Here is a 27,365-nt window from a genome sequence, read left to right as displayed (position 1 = left end):
TTAGTGGTTCATTCACCATTTTGTGACTGTAGTGGGAAAAGAAGACCGATAGTTTTTTATACCCTTGTTTGAGTTTCTGTGGGGGAAAGACATGTTTTGCGGAGGAAAAGTAAAGTGTGAGGCCGGACCGCACAGTCGTCAAAGCCGACAGCCAAGGGATGTTACCGAGAGTTGTGTGAGCCTCCTCATCAGCAGAATAAGACCATAAATCTTCCTCTGGCGAAGGAAAAAGCTCTGTTTGGGTGAGTTGAAACTTAGTTAGCAAAAGGCAGAGAAGCTCAACTGACATGAATTTTCCATTTGCAGGATCAGCGAGTTAGCACGAGACGAGCATCAACTGCCAACCGTCGGTCGCTTGTTCCGATACCGTCCGAAGAAACGGAGTGACACCGCTTGCGAGGCGAGGAAGAGCCGAGAGAGAGGGGAGGGGTGAGGGTGTAACAGCCTAAAAACTTTCTCAAATGTTTTACCGCAGTCCCACGGACGACGGAGAAACATTTTAGCTTCCCGCGGGTGGATATCACTAAATCGTGGTTAGTGTTGAGCACTTTTTCCTTGACCTTAGTTTTCGAGTTTTGCGCGGAGCAGCGCTAGCGTAGTAAAAACAATCGATCTATTTGCAGCATTGCAGCCCAAATGTTTACCAATAGCCTCGCAAGCTTATTTTGTGTTTATAAAATGGATCCTGGGGAGAAAATGGAAAACAACATGAGAGCGTGTTACATCCCGTTTCCTTGTGGTCTGGCTGACGGTGTCATTATGTGGGTACTAGTAGTCTGCAACCGTTGCGTACTACGACTACTACAACCACCACTACTACCAACGTTACTGAGCTGCTTACTAGAGCGAAACACCAACACGGAAAGATTCCTGCTTTTTCCAAGTTTATAAAATCATATAAGCAGACTGTCACTTCACTGGCTCCATTAAGGAAGCTTCTCTGGAGTGGTTGCGTGTATACTCTAGGCGTTGTAGTGGATATTTGCATGCCAAACACCGTTGTATGAGGAAGAATCAGGCCCGTCTAGTTGGGATAATAAAGCGTCACTTGAAACCGGTTGTTTGTGTTTGTTACCGAGCACCGTACAGCAGCGCAGACCGGCTGACTGCCTCGAGTCATAATACTCCTTTGACATTGTGTAGCGCCTCTCGTAGTACTCGCAGAGATCAGCGCATAGAAGCCGGGGATGCATTCGGTGTTTTCTCGGCTTTCCCCTCGCCGACACTCCACTTTTCTGCACTGCAAGCCCGCAATCAGTGTCTGTGCAACCCTTGACATCTCTGACTGGGCAGTTTTAAACAGTTCTGTCATATTGGGTACATTTTAAGTGATAGGAATTTAATGCCTGTTTTTGACATTTGGAGAGTGTCCTCATCTGTCCTGCAGATTTACACCGTGGCATGCATTCCTCATATCTTCATTATTGCACTTGTTTACGCAGAAGACAAATCCTTGATGGTGTAGGCATCTTTGCATAGCTTGTAGAGCAGTTGGCCATTGATGTGGCATTGGCAGTTCTGCCATTTGGTCCCAAACAGGAGCAGTCACCCCTGATCTATGCTGCAGCCTCCTGATCAATATGGGCCAGAATGCACAAATTCCAGGCCTCAATGTTTCTCTTTTATTGATATAATATCTACAGAAAGATATGCCATCCACTAAACAGCTGCCAGTATTCATACTACGTCACAATGGATGCCTCTTCACAACAAGCGCGCGCACACACACACACACACACTTCATTGCTCATACATACACACTTCAGCTTGCCCTCTTGCTACACCTAAAATACCATAACGAAATGTTTTCTTTTACTTGTGTTATGTTGCCTGTACGATCACATCCCACTCACTCATGAGAGCACGAACCAAAGTGTGTGTGTGTAACAGAGAGCATGTTCTGTTCATTTTTTTATTTTTATTTTTTATTTTTTGCTGTTTCATGTGTGAGTGTGTTCCCCAGTGACCCAGTTAAGGGCAAAGCACCCTGCCATGCTGGAGTGTACCAGGGCCACGGCAGGCTTCACAAAACCCCGCCGCACCACTGCCTTCCTCTGTTGTACCATTGCACGTTCTTCTCTCTCCATCTCTGTCCTCGTCACTGCAGCCCTGCGCCCATACAGACACCCATAAAATGCTTTTAGGAGAGGGATGAGCTGCAGTGTGCCTGGTAACTACGTATACACTCAAACTGACATATAGTGCAAATGCAGCGTTGAACAAGGTACAACCTGAAGACAGCCGTATACAGTCATACCTTGTGTTCTATAAGCAGCTCAAATACCCCCACGTATCCCTCACACACACACACACACACACACACACACACACACACGTTCTGTGCCATGTTGCAGTGGGGCATAGGCTACATTCTCTACGACTGACGGAATAAACTGGCATCAAGGTGGAGGTTTAGTAGGGTTGTACAGTCCTGTAATAAATACTGCACAACGTCTTCCTCTTGTACTGTTGACATTAAGTTTGGATCTCCTTATGAATGACCATTCTGTGTTTGTGTGTGTGTTTGGCACATACATGCACCCGTGTCCAAACTGCTAAGAAATCACCGGCAAGGTGCTGATTGCATTAAAATGCATATTTTTAATCTGAAAATTTAAAAATGATCAAAGTCATTTTTATGTTTCTTTTTATAGAAATACAAAAGTTATACTGGCCGGAGTGTGAGCTCCTGTGCATGTGTGTGTGGACGAGTGTTTATACGGCGCAATAAATGTGTGAGTGTGAGACAATGTATAGGTTCAAGGGAGATTTTAACAGTGTATGCATCACTACACTGTAAATTCCAGGGAGAGCATTTAGTGTGTGTGTAAAGTTTGATGTTGCTATGCTGTGGAGGGGGGTTACATTGTGCGCTCCTGTTCGTTTAATGAGTGAAGCAGCATCTTTTTAAGGAGGAGTTCAGTCCAATGCAATGGAGACGATAGCCGTCAATTATCTGTCTCTTCAGGATTTACAGTAGCTTTAGACCAGACCAGCAAATATCTCGATCTTAACCTACTCTAATACTTGAAGGTGTAGACGTCTTGAATTGCCAAAATTATGACTGAGTTCCTCTCTGCTTCGCCTGGATTCACCCCAGAGGACAATCAGGATTTTCAGCAGTTCCCTATTTTTTTGGCCCCTAATTTCTGATGAACAACTTGATTTAGACTTGCTCTTGGCATCTTGGATTGTAGCTAACACTAAGAGTTGAAGGTCTGTAGTTATATTCGATTTAAGGGATATTTGTTGAACACACACTGTGTAATTCTTCAGATTTTTTTTATGGAGAAATTATGGGCTCATATTAGGACTATGTGAAATGTTAAGATCCTGTTCCATTTATTATATGGCAGCACTGCAATTATAGATGCTTCCTGCATAAATTTATATACTTTTCCCTGTAATTTAGTATAACATATTTGGTGTCTTTGGCAACCTTGGTATTTTGTCTGGAATTTCAAATAAAATTCAGTGGATAAGATTATTGCTTGTCCACATAACATGTGTTTCTAAGGATGGACTCACATGGTTGAGGCTTTCTTTGATTGATGAATTGTTTCAGGCGGGCTATAAACTTGCACCAAATACTCAGTCCTGAAAGTAAAGATAGGTCAATGTCTAATTCTGAAAGTCCTCTGTTATCTACATGCTGTGCATGCTGTCTGTTGTGCTGTCCAGTGCCTTCAAAGTTACAGAACGTGAATACTCACACATGCCTGCCGATGGCTTATCAGCCAAAGCCTAGAGCATTTTGGGAGACCATGAGCATGACCAAACGCATTTTTCTATGCTAAGATCAGATCCTCGCAAGTCATTCAGTTAACCAGTCAGTCGGCCAAGTGGTCCTGACTCCTTCCTGTCTCTTCCAGTGCACTGGTGTAACTCTACAGGACCAACACTCCCAGTCGAGGCCTCTGTCTCTAATGAAAGGGTACTTGGCCTGCTACTGGTAGGATGTACATTCCTGCAGTAAGAGCTTTCTGTCTTTTTCCGCTTTGTCTGGAAATGCCGATTTACACATGTAATTTACAAAGATCTGCTGTAATTAGAGGGTGAGTAATGTACTGTATGGTGTTTCACTTTATGTTCTTCTCTTTATTTTATTTTCTTTTTGTTGGCAATGGACAGTATGATCCGTTATTTGTTCCACAATATATTTTCTTATTAGCACTAATATCAAAAGTATCCCAAATATTTTTGGATTGATTATATAATTCAATTCATTAAACTTCTATTGAAAAGATCAGAAATGCCTGAAACATTTGTATCTGTTTAATTTTCATACATTTAAGATGAAGTAAATGATCTTCAGTTGCAGACACCTTGTAATAAATAAGCACATATCAATAGGACATAGTTTTTCAAATGTCTGTATCTGCAGGAAGCATCACAGTACAACGAGTAAACTCCAGATGTGAAACTACACACATGGTGCAACTGCAATGAAATACAAAACATCAGTATCACAGCACTGTGTGGGAAGACTTTACAGTGGAAATAGTCAGCTAGTTTATATTGGTCGTAGGTAAATGTTGTACATTACCAATCACTAACAATGATAATAAATCACTGAAAATAAGGAGTAATAAAATGATGATTCAGTAATGACAACAAAAGCCAGTTTGTTCTGTTTATACAGTAAATATTGTGAGAGGTATAGAGGTTAAAATGGCGAGATAGTGATGAGAGTGTGTGAATGACTCGGGTTGTTTATTAGTCATTTTGGACCAGGAAGGGGTGCTTTTCTGTACTGCAGGAAGTGGAAGTGGTGTCATACTGGTATATGTTGTGGATTGTTTGTTACGGCAAACAAACAGTTAATAGTAAGGTCACCTTATGTGTGTGTGACGAACTTTTCCAGTGTCTAGGACAGGGAGTGTGAGTATGTGTGCTGTATGAATTTGTCCGTGTTGTCTTCTTTTCTGTTTGTGGGAATGCAGGCATTTGCACACGTTGGTGAGTTGCTGAGCTTAATCGAGGGAAGCACATATGCACAAGTGTGCGTATGAGTGTGTGTGTGTGTGTGTGTGTGTGTGTGTGTGTGTGTGTGTGTGATAGAGAGAGAGAGAGAGAGAGAGAGAGAGAGAGACTGTATTTAGCCTGTAATCTTGCATCAGTGAGTGTGCCTGATCCTGTGCCAGCCTTTTAATTTCTCTCATTTTGGGCGTATCTTACCATGGCAGATTATTCCAATTATATTGTCTTTTTTGCAGAAGTGTGTGTGTGTGTGTGTGTGTGTGTGTGTGTGTGTCAGTGAGACAATGACAATAGGCGACTGGGAAAGACTGAGACATCGAGAAAGAGTGAGAGAGGGCCAGCGAGTGCTAGAATGACTGTGGAAATTCCCAGTGACTACACAAGAACAGCCTATTTGAACAAACAGCCAAACAGCCGCATACTCCTACCTCTCTCACTCCCTTTCTTTCTGTTTCTCTCTCTCTTATGTGTCGTAGGCTGACCTCATCCGGGCCACTGCCAGCCCTTTACCTCCTGATAGAAGACTAAATAAATGCTGTGTTGTTGTTGCGATCCCAAGTTGAACATGGAGTATCAAGTCTATAATGCGTAGCAGGAGAAAGCTACGCTGTCGCATGTGGAAGTAGCTGGAGGGAGTACAGTGGAGAGATCAGGCGACCTGTAGTCTGAGACTCAAGTGTGTGTGTGTGTGTGTGTGTGTGTGTGTGTGTGTGTGTGTGTGTTACATAGAGAGATAGAGAGGAAAAGCATTTTTGTCTCTGCATGCATTTAAAGAGATGTAGGCCTCATTAAAGGCAGAACGTAAGAGACAAATTGAAGCAAGTGACCTTGGATTTTTATGTTTCTTTTTCTTTCTTTCTTTCTTTTGTCTTTTTATACAATTATTTTTTTCTTTTGCTGACCCTTTGTTTTTGAGTAAACCTACTATATGAATGACACACTCACCACATTAAACCTCAGACATTCTTAACCAGGTTTACCTGGGAGGTAAACCAACATTTCATGATAATCAAAACATAAACAGCTGTTTATTCACCCATCATTAATTATGTAGTATTAAATTAACGGTGATAAGATCTTAACAAGAATGCTGATTTTTATAAGAGAAACACTTGTCCTTTATTTTCATCATGCAGTTGTTTTAAAATGTTGTTGTAAGGTTTTAAAATGGTGGATAATTAATGTTGGAATTAAGATTTTATGTTTTGAGTACACAAACTTGCACTTACTGACAAGTACACACAGGCATGCTTGCATGCACAGTGTTGTGAAGCAGGCAGACATTGAGGGTGAATGAGAGCATACGTTACATATTGAGTCAGTGTGATAGCCAGTGCAGAGTAGCACGCTTCCAGGTATGACGTCATTTTTATTCTCAGCGATTTTTGATTATGAAGATAATAAATGACCACCTGTCTTCTGCATCTACCTCTTCCTTTCCAGACTGCAATACAGAGGACAGAAGGACAGAGAAGGGGGAGAAGAAAAAGCAGAGAAAAATAAAAGGAGTGCCTTAGAAGTGAAAAAAGAGGAGCACCACACAATCTGTAGCACTTTGTGAACAGTGAAGAAGAGATGAGGCCAATAAAGAAACACAGAGGGCGTTCTCCACCGTTAACTAGAGGCAGAGGGGGGAGAAGGAGAGGAGGCTCTCAGCCCCTCCAAGAGAAAGACCCCAAAAGAGTCAAGAGGGAGACGCACGTCAAAACCACACAGCACACACCTAACACTCCCTCGACACGCAAACAGAGTCTGCCCACAGCCACCAACTCAAATGAAGAACCAATCACAAACAGCAATAGCCCCACGAGGGCGGAGTCTACTGAGCCGAGGAAACCTGTGGAGTCCGTTGAAAAAGATGGAAAGAAGGCAGAAGAAAAGACAGAAAAGGAGAAGATAGTGGGCATGAATGGAAGCACTGCTATGTCCACTGATACTGTAGCATTTCCTACCTCTGCCCCAGCGCCACTCTCCACAGCTACACCTCCTCTGGCCACAAATCACAGCACCAGTTTAGGCTCTGTTTCTAGTAGGAAAACAGCCACATTTAAGGCTCGTGTCCCCAAGAAGAAATATACATATGAGCACTTTGCTAACAATGCAAGTGCCATGACTACCATTCCTACCTCCAGCCCTGCACTCATACACAACAGTTACTGCAATATTAACAGCAAAATTAGTGATAATGTGAATACACCCAATAATAATTTCAAGAGTAGTAACAGTATTAGTAATAGCATCAATAAAAGCATTAATATTAGCATCAATAGTAATACTAACAATAACACTACAAGTGGTATTTACAATATGACTACAAGTAGTAACAGTAGTGCTGGGAGCCATAGTACTTTTATTAATATAAGTAATAGTAGAAGTAATAATTGCTCAGGTAATCAGCCATCAGTGCTAACTGTGGATAGTAAAGCTAGACAAGCAAACCATTTTGTCTCCGTGGAAGATAGGGCCCTCAGGATAGCAAACTCCCAGGAAAAAGAGTCCCAAGCTGGTGAAAATGAGTCAGAGGGGGCCCCTAACTCGGTGCGCTCCTCTTCCACTGATACAGCCAGTGAGCACTCAGCTGACCTGGATGTGATGGAAGCAACAGGGCCAGGTCTTCATCAAAAAAATTCCCACATCCCAGCTCCCCTCCATAACTCGCATCCTGAAGAGGCCAGTCTTTCAGAGGGGCTAGCTGAAGCTCTGGCCAAAGGCATGAAGAACCAGAGAGTCCTGGCTCGCCAGATAAAGAGGACAATGGAGAGTGGGTTTGGGGCTGCAGGGGACAGAGGGGTTAAGGATAAAGACTCATACCCCTCCCTGTCACCTGTGTTCAGACCAGGGGTAGTGCGTAGGGTGAGTGGAGGTACTGTTGATGTCCAGCTCCAAGGAGAAGAGACCCTTGTTAAATACCCTTTCCGTGGTAGAACTGTGATGACATCGTCATCAGGGGCCGATAGCACTGTGGAGTTCATTTTGGATGCCCCCCCTCCTGGCATGGCACCTGTGGCTGTTGGGACCCGAGTGTGTGTGCCCTTTGGTGGAGAGGAGGGGGGTCCTCTCCTCTACAGAGAGGGGATTGTCACTCAGGTGGACCCCCACCCCGGTGTTTCATTTCCTTACCAGGTGCTCTTAAGTGAGGACAGAGAGACTCTGGGTGATGGAGGGGTGGCAGAGGAGAAAGAGAAAAGGAATGGTAAAGCTGTGTGGGTGTCCAGACAGAGCCTGAGACTGCTCACCCCTCCATGGGAGGTCCCACATTTGGATGGTGGGAGGGCAAAGGAGAGAGAACGGGAGAGGGAAAGGGAAGAGAGGGAGCGGAGGGAGGAGATGGAGGTAGAGAGGGAAGTGTGCCAGTTGAGCATTGGAATGGGGGTGCTCGGAGGGGGAGCAAGGTTGGTCCATGGTTTTGCACATGAAGGGGTTACAGGAGGGCATCCCTATGGAAACGTACATCCACCCCCCCACTCCTCCACTGTGACTTCTAGTGCAGTAGCCAGCACAGTTCATGGCTGTGGAAATAACTACTCTGATAGAGAAAGACAGACACAGCCAAACACTCCTGAAGAAGACGTTGAGGTGTCTCGTTTAAGCATGGGCCTTACCGTTGCTTCCAAGCCAGTTGCTGGGATGTCTCAGCAGAGAAACATCATCTCCAAGTCCAGTGGTTACCCTCCATCCTCCCCCCATCTCTCTGTAGTACGGGGTCTGGGGCCTCCACACCTCTCCACCCTAGCTAGTCCTCAGCCACCCCCTTCCCCTGCCTTACTGGGGTCTGAAATGAACAACACCACTCCAAACCTACCTCCATCCAAGACCACTCCCACCCAAACCCCTACTCCTACTTCTGGTGGGGGGTCCTCCTCTACCTCCTCTCGCTCCAGGACTCCCCTCTCATTGGCTCAACAAAAATACAAGAAGGGTGATGTGGTGTGCACCCCTAATGGTATCCGTAAGAAGTTCAATGGTAAGCAGTGGAGAAGGCTGTGTTCCAGGGAGGGCTGTATGAAGGAGTCTCAGCGTCGAGGATACTGCTCTAGACACTTATCCATGAGGACCAAAGAGATGGAGGCAGCAGGGGGAGAGAGGGGAGGAGGTGGCAGCAGCTCAGGGACAGTCACCCCCTCTGACTTGCGAGGCAGAGCCAGTAGTGAGTTTGAGTGGGACGACACATCAAGGGAGAGCAGTGAGACCAGTAGCAGAGGAGACTCAAGGCCCCGTCTGGTCCTACCCTCCCTCCTCCCCCATGATCTGTCTTCACGCTTTGACTTCGATGAGTGTGAGGCCGCCACCATGCTTGTATCATTAGGGAGCTCTCGCTCTGGCACCCCCTCATTTTCTCCCATCTCCAACCAGTCGCCCTTCTCCCCTGCCCCCTCTCCCTCACCCTCCCCACTGTTTGGCTTCAGGCCGGCCAACTTCTCCCCGATTACCGCCTCCCCGGTTCTGCAACACCGGAGGCACAGGCAGCCCAGTGGTACGGGGGGAGGAGGGGGAGGGGGCAGTAAAGCAACAACCTCAGCTGGAGGAGCAGAAAGGGAGAGACACACTTCAGGCATCCAGCCCTCCTTCCACAGCAACCTGACGTTTACAGTCCCCATGAGCCCCAGCAAACGAAAGCCAGATGCACCTCCTCCACCACCCCTTCCTTCACACCACCACGATTACACACCCAAGACAGAGCTGGACCAGGGGGACCTCAACTCTTTCAGGGTGCTGTCCCCCCAAACACCAGCTTCACATTCCCATACACACACATCCACCTTCTCCCGACCCAGAGGGGTGACCACCCCCTCCTCTAGTAGGCCCCCGTCCTCCACTGCTGTCTCCCCTCCTCCTCTACTGGTGTCTCCAACTCCTCCTTCACCTCTCACTCCAGATGGAGGGCCTCGTCGTGTGGTCCCTGTATCCCAACAGGCTTTGCGGGACTCCCCTGTCATTGTGAGGAATCCCGAAGTCCCACTGGCAAAATTTACAGAATGTCCCTTGGGAAGAGGCGGAGGAGGAGGTGGAAACGAGGGAGGGATAGATAACACTTCATCTAAAGACATCGGCTTAACACCCCTCACCCCTCAGCCAATTTCTGGCCTCCAGGTTCCCGTCCCCATTAACGCTGCTACAGCCACAGTACCCAACGGCACCGTCCTTTTGCGAAGCCCAGCCCAGACCCTGGTGCTTGTGTCCCCGACACCTTCTTCCCTGCCCACTACTGACACCCCTGGAACCCCCCTGCAGGCCCTGTCAGTTACTGTCAGCACAGCAGTCACAGCTCACGCTCCAAGTAGCACGGACACCTCTGGGGAACGAGAGGAAAACAGGGGGACGGGGTTCGGGGGTGAGGTCCAGCAGCCAGTTCCTTGTCACCCTTCTCCTACTGCACTGCTGCCCTTGATCCTGCCAGCCGAAAGTCTTCACCCCGTCCCACGAAAGGACATCATCATGGGACGTCCTGGCACAGGTGAGAATTGCTTCATGGATATTTTGTATGTGAGGTCACTGACTTTGAAGGGATGAGGAAAAACTCAGTTATTTCATGAATAACATATAACAGGACCTTTGTGGAATAAGCAATTAAATGGTATATTGTGTGTAGCTATACAAAATTCTCCAAGCAGCGATGAAAGAATGAAACAAGCAAAAATCCTAAAAGGAAATGTATCTTGTTGATAAGAACAAACCATACATCATAATAGATTATTATTCAGAGACAATGTGTTGAAAAATGTATTATATAGTGCAGCTATTTAAAAATGAAGAATAATTACACTAAATTTTCAGAAAGTAGTTTCACTCTTTATAGCTTTGATTACACTGTTAATATGTTGTTTTTTAAATATCACTCTAGTCAAACTTTATTCCTCTATGATATATCAAAGTCCAGCTCTGTATATACAAATGAAAAATGAGGGAAATTTTTCCTTGTAATTTTTCTTGAATCCCCACTTGACCTCAAAGGAAGAATTTTTTTGCAACATCTCCAATAGCGCAGCATGAAGGGTTAGGAGCACTCTGGATAACTATTTAAATAGTACAATATACTCTATGGATAACTATTTAAATAGTTATCCATAGAGTATACTCAGTAAATTTCATTGTCATCAGAATTGTCTCATAACTTTTTAAAGGATATCTTCTTTGGTAGCTATGTGGCTTGTAGTGAGACACACAGTGTCAACTCAGAATGGAGAGAGGGAACTCTCTTTACTGGCCGTGAACTAGTGGGCTGACCAGAATTTTGCAGTACGATGGTAATAATTCTTTTTCTCAGACACTGAGAATCCACAGAGAAATGCAGGGATTGTGCAGCTACGGCTTGAGAAAAGTATCATAGGAGAGACAGAGGAATAATTGTGTTCATTCCACTGAATTTAGTTGAAGCTACTGCAAGTGACATAATTATTAGAATAATGAGAAGTCTAGAAATGGAGCTTTACAAGTTTTTCTCTTTTTATTTTGTACACACACACACACACACACACACACAGATCGAGAAAGAGAGGGAGTTATATTGAAGCTTTAATATTAAAATCACATTTTCCTGTTAAATGAAATAGTAAATAGAAAGACCTGGCTTGGTGATTTATTTCTCTCTATATATATATTTATCTTATCAAAAAATACCAGACAATCATTAATATAGCCTACTGTGTTGTATTTCATTCATCCAATAAATCTAATTAAGGTAAACAATCATTTATTCATCAATCATGGTTGCTTTTAACAAAAAAGTATTAAACTGCTGTATAATGTTTTTTTTTATTTTCTGTAATAACTTGTGCGAGAACAAATAACACCCACAGAGTAATAGAGGGTTAGATTCACATGAACATGCCACAACCTGTGTGTGTTGATGCCCAGTGAAAGAAACGCCTGTTAGCCAACATGCTGTTGTCCCATATGGCTTCCTCTAATCGTCTGTCCACCATCCTCATGTCTGCTTGTAAACTAAATGCTAAAGCTGGTCACGTGACCCACGTAAGCCCTGGAACAGGCTTGTGTGATTGACCAGGTCAGGACTAGTCTTGTTAGAATCACTGCTGATGACAAAACAATCACTAAATTCACTAGTCAGCACACAGTAAAGTTGGAATAATCCCTGCCGTCCATCCCGATAACTCAGAGCAAAGGGGGCTGGGTTTATCTAATGATTTTCAGAACATGACTGTTTTATGTCATGTGTCTTACATTATTTAAAGCCAAACTCTATTATTAGAAAGGCAAAATTATCAAAGTAATAATTAATTTGTTGTTGGTTTGGATTTTAAATGCAAAGGGAAAAGGGAGACGTTAACTGGATGCAAAATTATTTCAGTGCATTCATGTGTGTGTTTGTGTCAGAGAGTGTGTAAGAGAGAGAGTGAAAGTGCAAAAGAGAAAATGTATGCACGGGCATGCATGCTTTGGTGTTTTTGTGTATTCTATAGGGATTAGACTGTACGTTATACAGGATTAGCTTTGTCGATATTGGAGAGTCCCTCTTATATACGAAGTCATTATAGACAGAAACTTTGTGGCTGAGTGGAAGCAATCATACCTACACTACATGCACAATACACATGGATTCATAATAGAAAGGAACGGGGAAGTTCGATAATAAAATATAAGAATTCTTAAGAAAAAGAAAATAAATGGAGGCATGAATAGGAATAAGTGTTGTCAGAGACTAACTGCTTTGAATCAGTTCTACACAAGAAATTAACATTCAAAGATGAAAGCAAAAGTGTGTATGGAACGTGTGGGCTAGATTTACAATATGTAGGCCAGTTATGGACTGTTTCCACCAACTTGTTTTTGATTTTGTGTGCTAGAGAGAGAGAGGGAGAGAGAAATGGGGATTAGATGAGAAAGAGAATGAGGAATGAGGAATGACATAGAGAGGATGGCCGTGTGGATAAAAAAACACAGAAGGTGGGAAAGAAGAGAATTCAACAGCAAGTTTTATGTAAATCTTTGATTCATTTGTTTATTGAAAAACTCTGACCAACATTCTTATATTAAATGTATGTGTGTCTGTGTGACTTCCTGACCCTAGCAACTGTTATCTTCTTACTCACTACAAACAATTTCCGCTGACTCTTGCTGTGTGTATGTTGATGTGTTGTTTGTTTTTTTGTTTATTAGTGACTCATGTAAAGATATAGTGAAACACATTGTGGGCTGCATTCTTTGCATTGTTACTGAGGTGGGTTGATTTTAAGTCTGTCTGTGTGTGTGTGTGTGTGTGTGTGTGTGTGCATGTGTGTGTGTGTGTGTTCGTTCGTGTGTGCATGTGTGTGTAAGAAATGTGTGTTGTTGTTGTAAGTTTCAGTGTATTGTGTGGGTGTGTGAAGTATTCGTTTCTCAAGGTCCTGTGTGGGAAAACGCTGTACTATAGTGTGTTTGTGTGTGTGTGTGTGTGTGTGTGTGTGTGTGTGTGTGTGTGTGCGCGCGTGCGTGTGTGACAGAGAGAGCATTATTCATCATCAGCTGAAAATAAGAGTCCACTTTTCAGTTCTGTGATATATGAACATATAGTATCAGTTAGTGTAATTCACTTCAGCAGCTCTCAGTGTGTTTGTACTTATCTCTGTGCAGACTTTCATGAGTGTGACAGAGAAGTGGACAGGAAAGGGAGCGCTGTCATTTTGAGTGTACGGTCCCTCCTCAGTCCCCCTTTTTTTTTGCAGCTGAAAGGACGCTGAATGAATGAATAGCATCTCTTTGTGTGAGAGCATGCACGCTTGCCCGTGTGTGTGTGTGCATTTATTTTGAAGACCTTTGAGTCAGGGGCACATGTGGGTGTTTTCTGTAGAGTTAGAAAGGGTGTGTGAGCTTTTGCATACGGTCGTAGGAGAGTGTGAAATATGAGGAAAGTAGGAAACACTGTGTGTGTGTGTGTGTGTGTGTGTGTGTGTGTGTGTGTGTGTGTGTGTGTGTGTGTGTGTGTGTGTGTGTGTGTGTGTGTGTGTGTGTGTGCAATCACACGTTTGGTATGTTTGTGATTTGCAAGTTTGTGTAGGTGTTAGTGTTTTCTTATCAGCTTTTGAAAAATGAAAAAACGGTAATCTGCTCATTTTAATTTGAGTTTTAAAGGTAATTTAGTGTTTTTCAAATTACCTTAAATAAAGATTATGTCAGAACATATTACTATAAAAGTATACTTTAAAAAATCTTTGCTAATTCTTATTCTCTGGGGTCACTGGAATTGTTTAAAAAAAATGAAAGTAAAGTAGAACTCTAAGCCTTCTGCAGAAATAAAGTTGACACTCCTTGATCTTGAAGTACAATTTCATGATAAATATGTGCATCTTTGTAGTCATTAATGGTAATTAATATTATTTCAAGTACACAGTCAGTATCAGTATAAATTTTATCATGTTTATGCCAAAAATAACACACATTTGATGTCAGTCAGATTCTTGTTCATATGAGGGTGGAAACAAAAATCTTCCCTGAATCCCAGACTATTGAAATTCTCCTACGTTGGTTACCAGCTCATCAGTGATGACACATTGCACCTATTCAAGGGCAGGAAAAACTATAGGTTACGTCAGGCTTTTAAATTAAATTATTATTTTAAAAAACTACAACCCAACAATTAGATGAATAAATGAAATGTGGAAAACTAAACGTTTGGTATGTTCCTGTGGTCTGGTTGGAACAATTTAGTTAGATATTTCAGGAAACTAATATAGTTCTAACACCTTATAGATCCTACAGTAAAGTCTAGATTTAATATTTATAAGACAAAAGGCTATGATATGTAAGAAGAGAGGAACTGGTTAAATTAAATTTCATACAATTCGGAAATAAGTAGTTAGTTAGTTCTTCCTCTCTTTTCTGTGTAACATACAGTGTCATGCCACATATATGCTGTGTTTTTATTAATTCACTCAGAAATATAAGGCGACAGACCCCTGGCTTAGTTAAGCCCCTAAACTGACAGTCACACACTTTACAGACAAAGCAGCATATTTTCTCTGTGTGCATGTGTTTTCCCACCTAAAACATGCTAATGAATAAGTAAATTAAATATTTTTTTAATCTTCCCTGTAACTTCCTGTAAAATAAAACTGTTGAAGGTAGAAAACTGTTCGCGACAAGGTGAAGGATGAGACCATTTTTATGGTGTCACGTGTGTGTTGCATGCAGTGTGTGTATGAGACAGAGTAACCAAGCGTCAATCATTGAGTACCGGATATGATGTGTAAGCGCCAAACGTCTGTTGCCATGGCAACAAAGCAAACATCACACTGATGTAGCCTGTATATAACACAGAACATTCACAAATACAAATAGCTGTGTGTGTGTGTGTGTGTGTGTGTGTGTGTGTGTGTGTGTGTGTGTGTGTGTGTGTGTGTGTGTGTGTGTGTGTGTGTGTGTTGTGTGTGTGTGTGTGTGTGTGTGTGTGTGTGTGTGTGTGTGTGTGTGTGTGTTTGTGCGTGCGTGCGTGTGTGTGTGTGTGTGTGTGTGTGTGTGTGTGTGTGTGTGGGGCACATGTTCTTGTGTGACTTTCCACTGGGAGAGGAGGAACTTCGGGATGCTCACATGTGTTTACACACCAACACACCATTGGCAGCTCCTTCTTATTCCGTCCTGGGTGTTTTCGTCAACATTCCCTGAGAACAGAAACGATCCTGGATAATCGGAGGGTTTCCTCTAAATTATTTAAACTGCAACTAAAGTGTTCCAGGTCACATATCAATTACATGCTCATATTTGCAGCCACTTCCACACTTGTACTGTTTTTTTCTGTCACTTTAAAAATACAACTGCTATTATAAGCATTTATTTCGAACATGCTTTCCTTTTTTACATTTACTGATAGTGAGATTGTAGCATTCTTGAGCTGCAACTTTCATCACTCTAGCTCTGAAGTCATGGAGGAGAGTGTGTATCGAGTCCTTTTTATAGAGAGGACCTAGATGACTTTGTTGTTGCAAAGTTCATAAATGAGAGTTGTGTATTTATTTTTTGTGTCCAAGTCCTGGTCTTACCAGAAACACAAGCTTCCTCTGTGTGAACACATAGTGAAACTGCTCAATGTTTCACATACTGTGCTGCATGATTATGTCTGTGAGCAAATTATTATTAGCATGACTGTTTCTTGAACAGAGCATTTCTTTTTTTTTTCTTTTTTAGCATCTTAAAATAATATGTTCTTTTTCACCTTGAATCAACATTCAAAGATATATGTTAAAATATATCACGTATGTCAGTCTTTCACAGTTATAAACGACTGAAAGTGGAATTGCATGTTATGTATGTTATTAAGTTTGCTTAATTCTTTTTTCTCTCTCTCTCTCTGTGTCGCTCGCCCACACAAACGTGCACACACAGTTTGTGCAACACTGAGTAAACATGTCACACTCTCTTAAGTGCACGTGAATACACTTTTCCGCAACCGTTATTCTGCAGTTGAATACGTCTTTTTCTCTGCTTTCCCATCTTCCTTCGTCTCATTTTTGATTTTTCTGTCTAACACATTATGACACATTTGTTTTAACCCTTTGCTCCATCGCATTGCAGTGGCTTTGCTTCCCCTCCTCTCTTCATCCTGGTCTACCCGGATACGGATACCCGGGAATAACATCCCCACTCCCTCCCGCCCCTGCTTTACGTAACGCTTAAAGCCCTGCATATCCTCCCTGGCCATGGCAACAACCACATCTGGATCACACAGCCATCTAGACTGGCACCAAAGCACATGTGAAGCCCTCAAGACTTACCACAAAAGTCATATGCAACGATAATCCAATTTCCTATTGGGCAAAGCATTCTTTGGGGAGATTCTCAAAATGCACTGGTGCAGTGGGACTCCTTAGTCTGAGGTGGCTCCAAGATTTTGACTGCATGCATGTAAAGTTAGAATGAGATTCACCTTCTTTGGAGTCTCTGTCAAACTCACTTTCATTGTTCTCTTGCGATCACAGTGTTCATGTGCTCCTTACCTCCCAAAGTTTGGAATGAGTTTGTATTTTGCTTAGGAATTTCTTTTCTCTCCTTCATCCCACTCTCCTCTACTTTCCTTTCAGCTGTAGATCAGCAGTGGCTGCACTGGTTTACTGGAGCTGCCTGTCTGTTTGCCATTTATCTGCAGACTAATAGTGCCCCCGGATGGCCAAATACATACATTACAAGTTCCTTCACAGTGGCTAGAAGGATCTGGGTCTCCAAACATTAGTCTCAAGTTTGTGTTTGATGTATTCTACTCGATGGTAATTATTCACTGTTATGAAGAGATAGTTAATGAATCTACATATGAAGCCACACAGTGTGAAGTGTGTTTTACGTTTAGGCAATGACTTATCTATACAATTCCCAATAATTGTGGTGTCATTCCTCTCAGTACTCAATGGTGGAGTTGTCCTTTGCAACATTGAACAAAATAAGGACTACTGGTTTAATTAGACTTTAAGTGAATCTATAACAAAGCCACAGGCTGATCTAGTGTCTTAAAAATCTCCTTTTTGGGTCACACAAATAGCTCCCTCTGTGTGTCAACAAGCCATGAATAAATGGTGTAAAAATTATTGGTTAAGCTTATGTTGATGCAATAGATGATGATGGTCAGTGGCAGACTGGTGACCACAGGCGACATGGGGACCTGTGCCCAACATAGCTGTTGCCATGGTAACTGCAAAGGATTGGTGGATCGAGTTATAATTGGTCGGAGCAAATGGTGGGTTGTGGGAGGGAGAGACACAGAGCACAGGGGTAGAAGATGAATTAAGGGATGAGAGAGATGGGATGGGAGAGTGAGCGAAGGCGGTGCTCCGCCTGCATATTGCCAGTGTAGGTAAAGAGGAGGTGGAAAAGTTTCTTGAGTGAGGTCACGTGGCATTTGACAGATTTAATTGGGGGGTAGAGACATGCATACATACGCACATTAAAAGCATGATGTCTGTAAGAGGAGACAGCCAATGAAAGCTGCTGAACACCTACACAGATACTGCACTGGCAGCACGGCAGCAGGGAGAGATAGTTAAGCTTAGCTGAGGGGGAATTTCTCTTTTACTGTTTTTTTAACACCTCTCTTCTCTCTTTCACCACTTATCTCTATTGTTTATGAGTAAGCGCTAAAATTCTGTGGTTTCCCACGATCATATTGTGTCTAACTCACCTCCTCTGTGAAACTTTACATGCATGCAGTTGACAAATGTCCTTGTCTTAGCTGTACATCCTTTTATATTCAAATAGATGTTGTGTGACATTTAAAACTGTTTCTGAAGTGACAAAAATACCATTACACAAATGGGTTTGTAATATTTTGTTGTGAATCAATCGACTATTTTGGCATATTCAAACCAGGCTAAAGGGAAAGCTCATTACTCTGCTGTGAATAATTGGTCAGATGTAGTTCATTACTAAGGGCTTGTAATGTTTACCCAGGGTTGTAACCACTGAGCAGCCACAGTAATCCCACATCTCCACCCCTGCCCTATTTCACCCTCTTTTCCTTTCAGCCAAGCTGTCCAACTCCCTCCCCTTAACACACTGTGTTTGCTGGATTGACTTGTTGAGAGCTCAGTGTAGTTGATAAGCCTTAATCTCTTATTCTCTCTCCTTGTCTCTTCTTCTAATGCCTTTTAGTTTAAACCTTTCTAAAAAAAAAAAAAAACCCTATAGGCTTAAAAGAGGGACAGACAGTCCCCCCCCATATTTTTACATGACGCAAGATGCTTTGCTGGTGCCAGCAGACAGAAGAGAGAGGCACATGAGAGCTGAGTGACGTATTGAGGTGGAGCATAGGCACATTGCAAAGATGCTTCTTTTTGTTTGAAGGATATCATCAGAATATTGCTTTTTATCCCACTCACGTTTTTGTATAGTGGCACTGATCTAAATCTAGATTTGAGAGATTTGTAACCCAGGGACTGAATGGGTTAACTTTTTTACTACTGAGGACAGCGGCTGCCAGTAGCTCTCACAACCTCATTGGTCAGTTCCCAAGCTCCTGATGAGCCGACTGGCTTATAGTGGTAATTAAGTCTCTCCCAGTGTTGTATTTGTCTTATGGATACATGAACTAAGCTAAGAAAGACTTCTTGACTCATGTCGTATGAGGAGAAACCTTATCATATGTGCAAGTCCTCCTTTGTGTAGCTGTGTTGTACTTACACAACATAGGTATCTTTAAATGTTTTCCCTTTGTCTCCCCCGTCTTTGGCCCCCCACACCCTTCCTCCTTTTAAGAGAAGTTCTGTTTTCACAAGTTGTTTTCTCTCCACCCACCCACCCTCCTACATCCCTCCCTCCCTCCCTGCTTCCCTGCCTCTCCTGCTGAAAATGACTCTCAGTCTATTTTTACCCTCTGGTCCTCTCCACTCTTAGCCTGTTCCACCCATTTTCCCTCTCTTTCTAACCACCCCTACTCTCCTGTTTTCAATTCTTTTCCTCCTCTCTGTCTCTTTCTCTCTCTCTCCTCTCCATGCCAGTGTTGCATCAGAACATTTAAAATTCTGTCTGGAGGAGGCACATTTGCATGATGGAGAGATGGAAAAATGTTTGGGGATTTGAAAGGGCTTTTTATGGTGGAAAATTACATCACTTGCCTCCCTACTGTTAGCTGCGTTACTAAAAGCAAATTATGACCCAAGAAAGGGGTTTACAATCCCTCTCAGAAGTTAATATTGCTGATTTATAATACAGCCAGCATATATGTTTGCATGGACCAACTTTGTAAAAAGACTCAAATAACAGGCAGAATGACCCTGCATACTGTTATAGGTTTAGTGGGTATGGATATGCATGCATCTTGACCTCAGAGCCCTCATCAACATCCTTCCCTTGTGCAGATGGCATAGAGAGACCACAGGCAGCGTGGCAAGCAAACTCACTAGCGCCTCCCTGCATTAGATGGTCTTTATGGGTATTAAAGCATTTGTAAGAAGGAGGGATCGCATCGAACTTCTGTTAAGCCATTGGTTGGCCTATATCTGAGTGTCGGCTTTTGATTCGTTCATTCACACATCATTCAAGGTTTACTACGAATCCTGCACCAATGACATAAAACTGGGGTGGGCTTATTGAAAGAAACATAAAAAATACACACTTTTGAGGCATTACTCCAACGCCAGCAAGTGTTTTCCTGTGAATGTAATAAAGTTATATTGCGTTATTTATTTATTCTTATTGTGTATTTAGGTTAAGTTCAGTTTTTGTGGTGAGAAGAGAAGCTGTCCGTGAGGCCGGGTGAAATTTGCATATGACTGGCATTCCAGTGCACACGCTGACCAATCAGGGTTCGCGGCGGGCAGATGACGAGTGGCTGCTTTGCCCAATAGCCGAGCGGAATTTGCCGAGGAAGGCGGGACAAGGCTGGGCGAGGTTGACAGGACGAGAAGGGGAGGGCGACGACTACGGGGGATGGGGGGGGCAGCAGCCTAGTTTACAACAAGAGGAAGAGGGAGGGAAAGAGAAAGAAAGGGCCAAGGCTTGTGAGAGAGAGAGAACGAGACTAAAATAAGGGAGTAAACTCGGGCTGGAAGCTGTGGAGATGCGATACGAGGACTTTTCTAGACCAAAACAACGCTCATAACTCCAGGTATCCTACGCGGGCTGGACGGTGTGTGCGCCGATGTCGCCCGCACGAAGTGGCTAGCTAACCTGCTGTAGACGGACGGACCTCACCAACGGCTTTAACCAAACCTACTGTATCGGTTCTTCTTAAAGCCCCCCTCCACCCCTGGTCGGCTTCGGGTGCTGTATTCGGGCATCTTCAACCAGCCACTCGTTTGCTGCCTTGAGAGCTTGTCCGAGGAGGAGGAGAAAGAGAAATATAACAGCGATTCATCTCCCTTTTCCTCCTCGCTGAGTGGAGTCAGGAGTGCTCACCGTGCTCGCTTTTATCGCTGTGTTGTATTCTCATCAGTTGCTAGCTAACGTGAGGTTTGTGGCCAGATTGGCCAGGTAGGAAATGAGATGGTAAACTGTACAGAGATGAGCTAGGCATTAGCTAGCAGCAGAGGGGACGATATTGTTTGTTTGCTCTCTTGATAATCAAGCTGATGGATAGCGGGCTTGTAAGCACTGGGTGATGGATGAATGCACCAGATTTACAGTCAACGACATCTGCTTATGCGTAGTAAACAAGGTTAAATCCAAGTTGATTGCTATTTTTAAATGGTGATTTTGTATCTTGGCAGGTGTTAACTAAATTTCCAGGTTAAGACAGGTGCATGGTGCAATTCTCGGGTCAAGTAATGGGAAAAACAAGTTAGTATTTGGTGTAATGCACTTGTCAAACAGTCCTCGCCGGATTATTTTGGCAGCCATGTATATGTGAATACGCCTTTGTAGTTGAGACATGAGAACAATTGCGTTTCTTTTGCCTCTGTCTGTGCTGCTGGTGCACGACCAGGGGCGTTCCCGAGAGGTTGGTCCAATTTGGAGCGGTGCACTTGAGGCTCCGGCTGTTGCAAGAGACAGCTAAATCACAGTCTATGTGGTTTATTATATAAATCAGAGCGTATTAAAGTAGTCGGCGTTTAAGTAAACAGTGCATACTTGGACAAAAAGCAGATTCTCACGCTCCTCTTCCAAGTTAGACGAATCACCTTATCCCTGATCGTCCCTATTTGCTTGTTGCAGTGCAGTTTAGTCTGATCGATACGGTGCCCTCTTACAGCAGCCCTTTAGCTGTTTAACTCGGAGGCTTTATGTGCTTCTTAATACCTGCCGAGCCCACCTGTCTGCAGCTCTGCTATAACCGCAGACCAAGGTTTAACATGGCCCTGAAAGACTGCGTAGTTTCCGGGCGCATGTAGTAATCCAGGCCGTGGATGGGCTCAAGGCCTTGTTAACCCCTTCATGGCCGAGCTGCTGTAGTAATGTAAACAAACAGGGAGAGAGGGCATCGGGGGTAATTAGACCAAAGGGAGGAGGAACCTTTTCTTCCATCATAATCATCTTTTCAGTGGGTCGTCTATACACTGTTTCATTCTTACAAATGTAACTTAAGTTTTGTATGTTATTGTAATCGTTTATAGTACATTTTGTCCACCGATGTTTGATTGCTCTGTGTAAGTTATTAGATTGCGGCATTCTGGACGGAGAGATGGACTCTACTTGACAGACATATTTCATTTTTGCTCGCTTTGGAATAAAAAAAGGATACCTCTCTATGCCACATCTTCAAAGCCTCATGATGCAGGGGGGTGATGCAGTAATAATTGTGAATGATGACTGCAACCTGTAGGGATGAAACGGACAGACACCATTGAGCACTTGTCGACATCTGTGAGCTTCCAGACAATTTCAGCTCAAGATTTTGGATTAGAAATGTTTCCTTACCTGGATTTGTGTGTGTTGTAGAAACGAGATTTTAAAAGGACATATCATTATTATTTTTTTTTGGAGAAACATCAAGGATTTTATTCAGCCATGTTCTCATCAGAGAATCCCCAGTATCTCCGCCAAGGATTAAGCATGTTTGGTTAGTCCATATCACTTTCCTTACTGTCTGTATGAAAATACTAGTCTTTTTTGCTGAATCTGTATACACACAGTGGGGTCCAAAAGCCAAGTGGTGTCAGACTTTTGGACCCCACTGTATTTCATTATTGTTTATTTGTAGAATAATGCAACCCTTAATTGAATTAACACTCTGACTGAATATGTTTTTGAAGGCTTAAAAGGGGCAGATATTATTACTTTAAAGTTTTTGAGAGATGCATTCTTATTAAGAGGTTTTTCTTTTTTTTTTTCAATAATGGAAAGAAAGATAAAATGACTTAGACAGTCCCTTATTCGATTATGAACATTCAGAGTGTACCAGCTTCTGTTCTCTATCCAGTCTGTTATTGAGAACAGAGAGTCCTTTGGTACATCTGCTGTTGTTGGAGTGATTTAACCAGTTAAGTGGCTGGAGGTGTGCTACTGTGGCAGTACTGATATCCTTGGTAGTTCTCAAAGTACTGATATTAGTCTATTCTTCCAAGTAATTATTGTATTCACCTAGTGTCACAGATGTTAACCAGCCCCTGGTTAGATGACAAAAATGGGCCAGTAGTACTCTGCATATTGCCATAACCTAAGCATTGGGCGGTGATTTTAGTATATTTATTTGTTGTGCCAATAGTAATAATGATTATGCATGATCACATTGCAAACAAATTTTAAGTAAATGATTAGAGCTGGTAATTAGAGTAGGAATGTATTTCTGTTGGTAGTGTTGCACTGCGGGCCCTGATTCCCCAAATAAGGAAATAGGCCTGGTTCTCTTGAATGTGATATCTGAGCAGGGGAGCATATTATGAAGTTATGGATATCAGATGGTGTTGGCTGTTAATAAGTAATACTGTTTTCCTCTGCAGTGTGGACCAATGTAGAGCCCCGGTCAGTTCCAGTCTTCCCCTGGCATTCATTGGTCCCTTTCCTGGCACCAACCCAATCAGATGCTGCTTCTCAGCCAGGAGAGGGCCAGCACCCCGTCAACCACCCCCAAGCAGCCAGTCTGAAGACAGGTACTGAATACCTTATTGCTGTCTTAATGACTGTAGAACATGTGTTACCACCACTTTTATGTAATTTTCCTTGGGTTTCCATACTGTTTTGAATACCACATATTATTTACTTTTCCATGAGCAAGTATGCATCTCTTTGTTGTTTTTCCTCAGAGTGTCAGGGGGTGGCAGCGCTGTCACAGGAGCCTGCAGAGGCACCTCCCACTGTAGAAAGAGGTCCACCGTCCCGGCCTCCCCCCTCCTCTGATGAGCCGCCTCCAGAGAAGGAGAAAGGAGATGCAGAGAGAGAAAGGCCTGACAGCGAGACAGAGAGTGATGTGGATGACCCGTTAGTGCAGTTTTTTTTTTCTGTTTTATAGTGATTTTAAGTGAAAAGCTGTGAGGTTACATGAACACACAAAGACACATGCTGCATATTTACCCTCGTGTCAACAGTGTCAATATACAAGAGCAGTTATGTATTTGTCTGTATTTGTCCAAGTCAGCCTTCACAGTAATTTTCTGTGGTACTGTGTACCCACACATACAGTAAGGGAGTGTGATATTTTCTGTATCCTCGCGCTAATTTGGGCAGAAGAGCTCAGTGCCAGAACAAAGCAGATGGGAACAAAAGCATTCCATCTCTGAGCTCTATCACTATATGAAAGGCAGTGGCCAGGCTGTCAGCCATTGAAATGGATGAGCTATCTGCTGAATCTGCTAATGTATCTCATGAGAGATGAACTACTTGTGCTCTGTGTCTACATCTAAGAGAATTGCAGTTCTATGGTACATAATACTTGATATGAAGTAGAAGATTACTCAATATTTAAATATTTAAGAGGGAAAGAGAAAGTAGTGCTATTGTATAAGGCTGCATGTTCGTATTGTTCTCTGGGAAGATGTCTTCTGAAGATTATAAAACAGAGGGCTGTTTTTTGTCTCCTTTCAGCTTCCTCCCTGGAGTTGTACCAGAGCAGCCCCTCTCTACATCACCAGTAAAGCGACGCACTCAGTCCCTCAGTGCGCTGCCCAAAGATGGAGACAAGAGCAGCCCTGGAAAGGTAGCCGTGTCACTGCTAATACAGAACATCAAAAGTATTACTGTTCCTTTTAGTAAAACATGTAATGTAATATCTGTTTGTTTTTCTTTCTCACTTGCTCAGAGGGAGAAGGACCACATCCGGCGACCGATGAATGCCTTTATGATTTTCAGTAAGCGCCACAGAGCATTGGTGCACCAGAGGCATCCAAACCAGGACAACAGGACTGTCAGCAAGATTCTTGGGGAGTGGTGGTATGCACTGGGACCCAAGGAGAAACAAAAGTACCACGATTTGGCCTTCCAGGTACACAGATGCATTTGCAGACAAAGAGCCCCACAAAAGGACTAGCATATGAAAGCTTCTATGTCAACCTATAGTGCATGTACTATATTTTTGTCTCCTTATCACTTACTCCCTCCGTCTTGTCCCCTCTCCTTTTCCCAGGTAAAAGAGGCCCACTTTAAGGCACACCCAGACTGGAAGTGGTGCAACAAAGACAGGAAGAAGTCCAGCTCTGAAGGTCGTGGGGTCCCAGGGGGCAAAGACATCAGAGAGAGGAGCATGTCTGAGTCCACAGGTTGGTTTCACTCAACTCTCATGATGTACAATAACAGACACATACCAGAAACATGTCATTTATCGTATTTTTATCCTCTCCAGTCCTTTAACAGTCCTTTTTATGCCCCCTGATAGAGCCCCACTCTGTGGAGCTGAAGGGGGTTGGTCCAGGTCTGGTGTCTGAGAGGAGTACAGGAGAGGGTCATGTGGGCCAGCTTACCCGTCCCCGAGCCTTCTCTCAAAGTGCCATGCACAGCCTGGAGCGGAGTGATAGGGGTAATACACAGGCCCTGGCAGAACTGGCACAGGTAAGACATTAGAACAGCTTGTGGACCTGGAAAGATTATTTTGTAACATGCAACCTGGCTTATTGTAAACATTGGAAAAGAAATTTGAATATTTCTTTAACAGAGTGCCGATTGTGTCAGTAAAATTCAGCATTTTTCTGTGATAGCACTTCTCATATAGATAAAAATATACAAAATACAGACAAATTTGGTATATATACAGTGCATCCGGAAAGTATTCACACCCCTTCACTCTGCCAACATTTTATGTTACAGCCTTATTCCAAAATGGATTAAATTCCTTTTTTTTTCTCATCAATCTACACACAATACCCCATAATGACAAAGCGAAAAAGGTTTTTTTTTTTTTTTAATTTTTGCAAATTTATTAAAAATAAAAAACTGAAATATCGCATGTACATAAGTATTCACACCATTTACTCAGTACTTTGTTGAGGCACCCCTTGGCAGCGATTACAGCCTCAAGTGTTCTTGGGTATGAAGCTACGCGCTTGGCACACCTGTATTTGGGGTATTTCTCCCATTCTTCTCTGCAGATCCTCTCAAGCTCTGTCAGGTTAGATGTGGAGCGTTGCCTTTTTCGCTTTGTCATTATGGGGTATTGTGTGTAGATTGATGAGGAAAAAAAAGGAATTTAATCCAAATTGGAATAAGGCTGTAACATAACAAAATGTGAGGGAAGTGAAGGGGTGTGAATACTTTCTGGATGTACTGTAAGTAAGAGAACCCACACAAATGGTGAACCCCAGCCATTTTAACCTGTTTAAAAAGCATCTTCTCTCTATATTTCTTTACTCATTTCAGATGTGTGGCGATGGTGGCAGCCAGTTTTCAAGCCATGCCCCACCCCTGTCGCAGTCCCAGCGGGGGGTCAGTGAGGACATGACCAGTGATGAGGAGCGCATGGTCATCTGTGAAGAGGAGGGAGATGATGATGTCATTGGTGAGAAATCAGGCTTACTCTACTCGTGAAGCAAATTACTAATTAGAGATATGTGTTGGTATACTTTCCTGTGTCACTGACCCAATTAATACGTTTCCAGTAACTACACTTGGAAATCCCATTCAGTGGTACAATAAGATAGTCTGTGATATTTGATGTCGGCAATGATGCGCATGTGTCATTTTGTCACAATAGACTTGGTGAAACCATCACGAGATTTTTTTTGTTCATCATGTGGTTTTATTTTTTGTCTTTTGCACTGTTTTTTCCTTACTTACTAATATAGCCTATAATGTGGCAAAATTGCGTCCAGTTTGTGACCACTTCCATGTTTCATTTTTATAGATTTGATGGCATTGAGAGCTGATTCAGACACACATGCCACGTTCACGTCATATTGTTTAAACTGTAATTACAAGCAGTCAAGTGCGGGAAAAAACATTCATTTCAGCCTCCAACTTATAATTCTCTGTGGAAGATATTGGGGAATTTCTGACATTGACGTTATCTCCCACTTGGTGAGAAGAACTACAGAATTGTGAACAAACTTTTGGCAGAATGTCTGGAAATGCTCCGCCGCTGGCATTAACATTAAAATAAAATCCATTATTAACGCTAGGACAACTAATTCAGCTCTTTTAGTCTGTGCTACACACTGTATCTGGTTTCACTTGGAAATTAGCTGCTTCAAATACATAACAAAACAAAAGTAGTTAATTTAGGCTAATTATTTGGTGTGACTACAAGGTTAGCAGGTAGGTTAACTACACTGGAATATTACCTGAAATTTCAGGTAATCAGGAAGTCAGAGTTAGTTTTTTCCCTGTTCTTTCCATTCTGTCGAAATTGCATCAATGCAGCATAAGTAGTGTATATTTTTATTTTCCACAGAGGACCCCTATCCGAGCAGTTCCATAGACCTCAAGTGTAAGGAGCGGGTGACTGACAGCGACAGTGATAACGGTTCTGGAGATGAAAGCGATCGAAAGGTAACATTATTTTTCTCCTGTTATTCATCTTTTTAGTTGATCACATATAGATTGATTTACCATTTAAAAGTAAGTGCCTTATATGGTATCTTTCTTTTTTCAAAATCTTTTTCTGTTCA

The 27,365-nt window shown here is 42.9% G+C and overlaps 1 protein-coding gene across 1 annotated transcript in view; it reads left to right on the top strand.

Annotated features, from left to right (window-relative positions):
• cicb (capicua transcriptional repressor b) overlaps positions 1-27,365 on the top strand; it is a 38,955-nt gene continuing 11,590 nt past the window's right edge. The window contains exons 1-10 of the mRNA XM_056380159.1: positions 1-242; positions 6,424-10,435; positions 23,274-23,423; positions 23,577-23,751; positions 24,355-24,466; positions 24,569-24,751; positions 24,893-25,025; positions 25,142-25,314; positions 26,119-26,257; positions 27,149-27,246. Coding sequence (XP_056236134.1) covers positions 6,556-10,435; positions 23,274-23,423; positions 23,577-23,751; positions 24,355-24,466; positions 24,569-24,751; positions 24,893-25,025; positions 25,142-25,314; positions 26,119-26,257; positions 27,149-27,246 — 5,043 coding nt within the window. The 5' untranslated portion in view covers positions 1-242; positions 6,424-6,555. The remainder of the gene's footprint in view (positions 243-6,423; positions 10,436-23,273; positions 23,424-23,576; positions 23,752-24,354; positions 24,467-24,568; positions 24,752-24,892; positions 25,026-25,141; positions 25,315-26,118; positions 26,258-27,148; positions 27,247-27,365) is intronic.

The sequence above is a fragment of the Seriola aureovittata genome, chromosome 7 (genome assembly GCF_021018895.1).
Source record: "Seriola aureovittata isolate HTS-2021-v1 ecotype China chromosome 7, ASM2101889v1, whole genome shotgun sequence".
Lineage (NCBI taxonomy): Eukaryota > Metazoa > Chordata > Actinopteri > Carangiformes > Carangidae > Seriola > Seriola aureovittata.
This window is presented reverse-complemented; position numbering and strand designations above follow the sequence as displayed.